The 7,912-nt window shown below is 41.9% G+C and overlaps 1 protein-coding gene across 1 annotated transcript; it reads right to left on the reverse strand.

Annotated features, from left to right (window-relative positions):
* Positions 1-912: 912 nt before the first annotated feature.
* ECHDC2 (enoyl-CoA hydratase domain containing 2) lies at positions 913-7,624 on the reverse strand. The gene is made up of 10 exons (XM_042030712.1): positions 7,536-7,624; positions 6,079-6,146; positions 5,375-5,462; positions 4,975-5,061; positions 3,729-3,821; positions 3,090-3,146; positions 2,515-2,702; positions 2,019-2,069; positions 1,622-1,669; positions 913-1,174 (listed from the first exon to the last, which is right to left on the reverse strand). The coding sequence occupies exons 2-10, from the start codon at positions 6,127-6,129 to the stop codon at positions 1,097-1,099; spliced, it is 741 nt and encodes a 246-aa protein (XP_041886646.1). The 5' UTR covers positions 6,130-6,146; positions 7,536-7,624; the 3' UTR covers positions 913-1,096.
* Between the last annotated feature and the right edge of the window lie 288 nt (positions 7,625-7,912).

Raw genomic sequence — 7,912 nt, forward strand, 5'->3', positions numbered from 1 at the left:
AAGGTATGAATCCACTACACCTATTTGTACATGCCACTTATAGAAAGGTCTCTTCATATTCCTGTGCAGCTTCAGGAGTTTCTGCCAGGGTAGAATAATTCTGGAAGCAACTTTTAAACTTTGTGTTCCACCTGTGGCATTTGCCATCTTTTGCAAAGGCTGAAGATCCTGACTCTCCATTACCTTTGCAGATCTTTACACAGAAAATTTGTATGTGTATAATTTAGTAAGGTTCCCACACACTTTTGGCACAAGTGAAACTGTGGTTTGCTTTGATAATATCATAGCATGAAGTTCCAATGTGGTAAGCCACATTTTGTGAGTCTTACTTTGATAACCTATAAAGCATTTCCTAAAGCCACATTTGCTGACTAATTCGCTTTTGCTTGAAAGCCCCAGTCTAGGGAAATAAGATGCTGTAGAGCTAAAGTGTGTGGCACGTTTTAGTGCTGGAGAAACTCAAAGCAGAGGGAGAAAATAACCTCAACTTCCAGTCAGGCAGCAGAGGAAAACAGGTGACAGAGGGATGATGTGCCCAGGGTGTCTGGCATAGACTGATGTGATGGCCTTGTGTATCTGTGCACATACAGGTGCTGTGTTTTCTCAAGCACTGGTTCCAAAGGGAGGTGAGTTCAGGTGGCTGCAGTGAGTCAGTGCTGCACTACCCACAGCAGAGCTGGGCTGAAGGGCCACTGCTCTGTGCTAGTACTGCTTGTTCTGTCAAAGCAGTTGGAAGAGCACTGACACATCTTTATAAATTGAATTTCTCTCCAGTGTTTGTTTTTCCTGTTTAGATGTATGTTTTCTGCCCTTTTTAATTTGCTTATGCTGAGCCAAAGCTTCTCCATATTCCTTACTTGACATCTGTGTGAGAGCCATAACCACTGACTTCAGATGAACATGCTTTAAAGATCAGGTACAAAGTTAAATCTTTATTTGGAGGTTTGTACGGAAAAGTGATCCAGGGGAGTAGTTAGAAATGCAGTCCAAGGCAAGGAGTTAAGTGCACAGAATGGAGTCAAAAATAATCCTAAGAATCAGTGGATCCTCTTCAGTCCTGCTTTATCTCCATACCTTCAAGGGGAAGAAGGAGGTGTTATTTGCCAGTGAACCGAGGTGGTCGCTTCTCTCTGAAGGCAGCCATCCCTTCCTGACGATCTTTGGTGGGAATATTCTGCATTAGAAAAAAAAAAGAAAAGAAAGAGGTATGTTTTCCATTTACAAGTCTCATGTGTTTTTAAGTCCTGAGTAATTTAGCAGTAATAGTCTAAGACAAAGATTGCTTTTCTTTCAGTGATATACAAAGTTCCATGTTTTGCAATTAGGAAAAAAGAGGTTGTACTGTAACTCACAAGCAAAGCATCTAAGACAAAGACCATAAAACTATATAAAAAACTTCATACTTCACCATCTTAAAATGCACTGACAGACCCATTATATGTAATATTGTAATACACTGTATTGTTCCATTAGCTGAGGAAGGTGCATGATCTCAAAATTTGCTGCAAAGAACTACAGAAGGAATTGTTTTGAATTTATTAAACTGACACCACTTAGAAAGCTCATTCTATAACTAACATACAGTTGTTCCTTTCAGGAATTAATTCTGTAGGCAACTTACCTGGGCATAACACATCCCCTCAATAGCCATCCCTGATGCAATGTCAACCTGGGAAGGAGAGGAAAGGTGTGAGATTTGTCTGGAGTACAGCCCTCAAAGCTACTTTATAGCTCTCAAATCAATGAGAGCACTCAGTCACTGTCAATCAGTCAGTCATAGTAAGTGATCTTCACTCCAGTATTAGAACTACAGTGTTAGCATCTGTAGAAAAAAAAAAATCCTGCCATATTAATTTTATCTTTAAAGAAAAATTTTTAAATCTCTGAAATGGTTTTAAATGCTAAATATATAGAAAGATTTTTATAACTCATCTGTTCTAAACATTTTTACTGTAGTAATTTTTAAGAGCTGCTCATCTTTTCAGTCGCCTCAGTATTTAAAAAAAAAGAATTATTACCTCCATTCCTTTGTTTATTGCCAGTTTTCCCATTTTCACAGCAAATGGTGCCTTTATTAAAAAAAACAAAACCGATAACAAATATTTTAAATAATTAAAATTCACATGAATTCATAATAGATGAATTGTATTATTATCGTAGCTCCAAATGACACTTTAGTCTGCAGAAATTTGCAGTAAGGTAATAACTATTTTAAAAAAATCAATTTGGTGTTGTCTGCAGTTCACAGATGTACACAGTGTGAGGTTTCAGCGTGTCCTGCAGGTCTGCGTGGCTGCAGCTGGGGGTGAAACTGTCCTGTGGGTTAAGGAGCTGGATGTTAATGCTTGTTCCTACAGAAACTGCATTCACGATAAGGGACAGACTTAAGAGACTTAAAGACCAGGAACCAAGACTTCAGTGTTTCAGAGAAAGGAAGTTCAGGTGTTTGTTTGCTCTGTCTTAAGGGAAGCACAAACACCGTCTACACATTGGTCCCATGAACAATGCACTTACCTGGGGCAGGATTTCTTTAGCCAAAGTTAAAGCTCTCTGGTAAGCTGCATCTCCCTCGCTGTTCTGTGGCACTGAGTGATTTACCAACCCCATGGAGAAGGCCTGTTCTCCATCAATCTGTCTACCAGTGAAAATGAGTTCCTTTGCAAGACCTATGCCAACACATCTGGGCAGGCGCTGGGTTCCACCTTAGGACAACAGGGAAAACATCATTTTCTATTTCTGACAAATGCCCCTGTAATATTTTGTCTCCTTACAAAACCAGGGGGCTTAAAAAACAAAGGGATCATATGTTTCTTTAATAACTACTGGCTGAATATATCAACACTTTTGGAGGCTTCTGAAAGGCTTCAGTATTTTGATAAAAAAGGTGTAAAGGGACTAAATTCAGAGCAAGTCTGAAACAGAACTCCTGATTCATAAATCTCTTGCGTGACTGTAAGATGCTGCTTCTAATTTACATTCAGAACACTTCAAGTGCTCTAATGGAAAAATATTTACAATACAGCTGAGAAGGTGAGATTTAATGAATATTTATGAAGGCTTAATGAAGGTTAAGATGTAAAGAAGGTTACCTGCTCCAGGCAGAAGTCCTCGTGTGGTCTCAATAAGGCCCATTTTAGCTGATGAAGCTATTAAAAAAATAAATGTAGGGTTTGCTACATTTTGATTCGTATAACAACTTTTTCAGTTTTCCATACTGAACTGATCAATAAAACTGCCAATGCTGAACTGTAACTCCATTTCTTCACATAGCCAGAAAGTCTGAATACTACAGTACTTAATCAATGTCCATTTCAAGTCTGTTGACCCCAATGTAGCAATTTTAGCTAGAAAACTGAACCTTTGGTCCCTACTAGATAAAATGTAATGGATGGAAGTGTGGAAACAGAAGAAGGAAGTCTTCCAGCCCAAAACGATTTAAGTTAAGAAGGTTAGATCTAGCCAAAGTGCTGATACAGTACTAAGTTACAGTAACTGTTTAATTCTAAATAGTTTTCTAAAGGAATCCTAACCTTATCTAAAAACAGCCTTTGCTTTTTAAGCATAGGAACTACTTTCCAAATAGTAACTGAATGTCACCATTTCTGGACAAATGCCCACTGTTTAAGTCCCTCTCAAGCTTCTGGATTCCATTAACAAACCACTGTTATGTAAGTTCTCTTTAAAAAACAGTCAATTACCAGGAGATTGCTACACTGAGCAACACAAACCTGCTACTCGAAGGTCACAGGCCAGGGCCAGCTCTAATCCACCACCCAAGGCGTAGCCATCAATTGCAGCAATTGTGGGCACAGGCAGGGCAGCTACAGAGAGAGCACAGATTGCACAGTTGTGTTCCAGAAGTTCTGTTTCACACGGTTCTGGAATTTAAAACCTGAAATTCTAAAGCTTTTAGTTCAAAATTGCTCAAGAACTCGTTTTCTTCTGCCACAAACTTTTGGTCTTGAAACAGTAAAAATGATCTTCTTGCACTTCTCCCTTCTTTGTAAGAATGCAGAACATGCTTCTTCCATGCAAAGAAGCTTGCAAACACAAAGTAACTGCAATGCAAAACAGGATGAATTCTCTCCTTGCAAATTTATGACATGAATATTCACCTGTTGCAGTTAAACAGCCAAGGAAGAGACACCATCCCTAGGCCCTGTCACAAGGATGAGTTTTTGTGGTGCTTTTGTTATCCAAGGCTCCTGAAAACAGGAACAGTAAACACTGTTGAACTATGTTACCTCATAGTGAGGAATTTGATGTATCTGGAGATTAGCTTCTTGATACTTTTCTTAGATACTCAAGCAGCTGGGTGCAAACTTCAGACCTGAGCTAGTTCTCTGCTGTAACCACCCCTCTGACTGCTCCTGTGATTTTTTAAAAAAAAATTTTATTTTTTTGAAATTCCAATTCTGATTGGTATTTTAGACAGATTTCACTTTGGTATTTCTCTCTAGTGAGAGCAGAATAACTCATTAGTAGGGGAAGAAAATTAATTGCAGAAGTCCATATTCCTTTTGCAAAGAAAAAGAAAGTGGAGGTGGGGGGTGCTGTAGATACAAACCCCCCTGGCATTTCACAGATCCATTTAGCAAATCCATTCATAGATTCAAATCCATGTTATTAGGTCCCTGCCGTATTATGAGTGTTTCTGAGCATGTACTGGAGGTGGGACAACCAACACAGCACTGCCTGCCAAGGATTCCAGAGAAATGTGGAATAAACAAATGCTTTCTCAGAGCAGGTATTTATCACATAGGTGTGTACGTGCTTTGTTGTGGATTTGAAATGCATCTTGCCCTTGGAGTTGGTATTTAATTCTAATTGGATATTTGTTTTAGGCATAAGCTGAAGCCATTTGGAAAGCTACTCCTAGGTGGAATATCTGCTAGTCATCCCCTCCTAGAGTGTTTCTAAATGTTTCACTACAGGTGGTTTAGGATAAATTTTCCAACTGAGATAATCCTTTACCTATTTCATCCATGAGATTTCTCAGTCTTCTAACAAACTCTCCAACTTCTGCATCATCCATCTTTGCACGTTCCTTTAAGTCTGCTCCTAAATAAAGGAGAAAAAAGTCAGAATCCAGAAAAAGACATCTGAACTGTTCCCTCCTGTCCCTCTCAGAGAACAAGCCATTTAAAAAGTCTTGACATACAGCACTCCAGTTAAGTAACATCTGTGGAAGTTGGAGTGTGGACATTTGGGCTTGCAGCACTGATGGGGGTGCTCCTCTGTGCCCTTTTGACAGATTTATTTTAATTTTTCTTAGCACTCATTTCCAACTGCTTTTCTGCATGATCTGATCAGCACACAGCCTTAAGAGCCACCACATTTTTTGAGAATAGTTTGCAGTGTCTTTGCTACTCACCTGCACAGAACACTCCTTTCACCTCGCTCTTGAACACCACCACACGCACCTCCTCATCGAAGCGCAGCTGTTCCAGGGCACTGAACAGCTACGAGGGAGGGAGTGCAGACAAGAGAAGAACAGCTTTAGGCATATGGATGTGTATATACACCTAAATCATAGCAAGCTCCAAATCTATGATAGAAGTGGGTTTTTTTTTCCCTGAAGGTTCCAGGAAATTCATGGAAATCATGTAAGTGGAACCTGCAGGTTTTTCCATGACAAACTCAGAATGACACATTTCCCCATCGCTTTTTTCCTTCCACTCAGAGATGGACTTTTGCTGTACCTAAAACTTCCCTTCCTGTCCAGCCATGAGCCAAACTTTCTCCAGGATGTGTCATCCTTCAACAGATCACCTGCTATGGTGTGACAACGAGTATGCTTTTGTTGTAAGGACATTAACTTGCATCTGAGTTAACTCCAATAAATTAACTTAAATTAGCTAACTTAAATAACCCAAATATCTCTGTCCACATCTGAGGTTACTGCAGTAGCTATTATATCCTGTTTTTCTCCAGGTTCACCTGCCTTGCCCCAATGCCATCTCCCACTGCCCTTCATCATGAGATAAGATTTTTTTTTAGATTTCCCACAACTATTCTCATTGCAGTTAGTTATTGATCATGGTTCCAAACACACTCACAGGCAAGGCCCATACTCACTTCATTTACAAATACTTTTCCCAGTGAATTTCTTGCGTGGGGTCGATTCATTAAGATTTCAGCAATACCTTAGTAATAGGAGACAATTTCAGTTATACTTCATTTAGTTCTCTGACACAGTAATTTAACTGGGAATAATATCTGCATATGCTGCATCTTCTCCTTCCTGAAAATGCATATAAGTTATATTCTAAAACAATCAGTAATTTTAAAAGCAGAGGTGGCACACCATGTCTACAAAACCCAGTTATGCAGAACAACTGTAAAATACAGTAGCACTGTAGAAGACTATGAGTAAGCAGTCTTTTAAAAAATGAATAGGACATCCAAGAACATGTAACTTAGAATCACTGCAGAAGTGGGGAAAAAAAACCCAAACAACAAACCAAAACCCAAACGATCCATCTTAGGTTTCTCTTTTGAATGTTACTTAATTTAGTTTTTTTACTGTGTTCAAGTACGTTCCTTAATGAAGGAAACCATCCTCTTGGGATTGCTGTTTGCATGAGAACAGCACAGACAAGCCACCCTCAGTTCATGTTCCAGAACCATTTTGAAATTGCAGCTCCATTTAATTTCAACATTATAAGCTCATCAGCAGAAAGGACTCCACTCCAAGTTCCCAAGTCCAAGCAGAAAAATAAACCCACAACATCTACCGACTTCTCCTTTGCACATGTGATTTGTAAATTATTATCTAATGCCTTCTGTATGCTTTGGGGAGAAAAAACATCTCCCATTTCCTTGGCTGGACTTCTGCTCACTTCCCAGGGGTGAACATTGGAAGATGCTGTTGCTGGGCTATAGGTGCACAGCTGTATCTGGCACCGGCTTTGCTTGGTCTTTGTGCCCCGCTGGGAGGTCTCTTGTCTATCCCTGTGCCTATGTCAGTGGCCAGCTGCTGAACCAGAGACGTCACATTGAAACGGAGACACAAGTGACAGCGAGCACCAGCAAAGGAATTCACAGCTGGTAACTACTTAATGTCTTTGTAACCAGCAAAATACCAAGAACCGATTATAAACACTTGCAAGGGTTACACAAAAAGTAAATCCATTGGCCATCTGAACCAAACCTGAAACTGCTTCGTGGGTCTCATGTATAAATGTGCACAGGCATGCCCAGGTCCTGTCCTACCTTTATCACTGTACGTTATTGCTGTTAGAAAAATCTAAAGTATGCAAACCGGAACTTCTTGCGTTGAGCTCTCCTGCACACATAACTTTTTTTAAAAAGTATCTAGAGATTCATTCGGCAACAGCGTTCTTGAAAATAAGTATCAAGGCACAACTGAAAGCAAAACAACAGTGAGCGCCCCGGGCTCTGCAGGGTTGTCACCCCGGCTCGGGCAGCGTCGTGCTGGGACCACACGGCCCCGCTCACGCCAGGCCGGGCGCGGAGCTGTTTCCAGGAGGACCTGGCAGAACCAGAGCCGCACTCCGAGTCCCGGCACTCACCGCCGCCGGCCGCGCTCAGCAGCACCTCCGCGCTCCGCCGCGCCCCGGCCGCGCCCGCCCGGCCCCGCGCCCCGCTCAGCGCCGCGGGCACCGCCCGCCACAGCCGCAGCATGGCCGCTGCTCGAACGGGCCCCCTCCGCCCGGGACGGGCTGGGCCGGGCTCCGCCTCCGAGGGGGAACGGCCGCCGACGGGGGAAGTCAGCAGCGCTCACACACCCCCCTGCAGGGGCAGGGTTGCTAACAAGTGCGGAGCCGTGCGGTGGGAAGCAAGGTCGCTGTCACAAACAGCACCGCCAGAAGCTTGGCTGAAGTTGACACCGGCTGCCGCCGGGGTATCTGTGAAAGGCAGGAGGTGATTTCCATTGTGCTCGAGCCGT

Source organism: Corvus kubaryi, unplaced genomic scaffold, assembly GCF_017639235.1.
Source record: "Corvus kubaryi isolate FWS band 111438036 unplaced genomic scaffold, C.kubaryi_AGA036_p1.0 37334, whole genome shotgun sequence".
NCBI classification, from domain to species: Eukaryota; Metazoa; Chordata; class Aves; order Passeriformes; family Corvidae; genus Corvus; species Corvus kubaryi.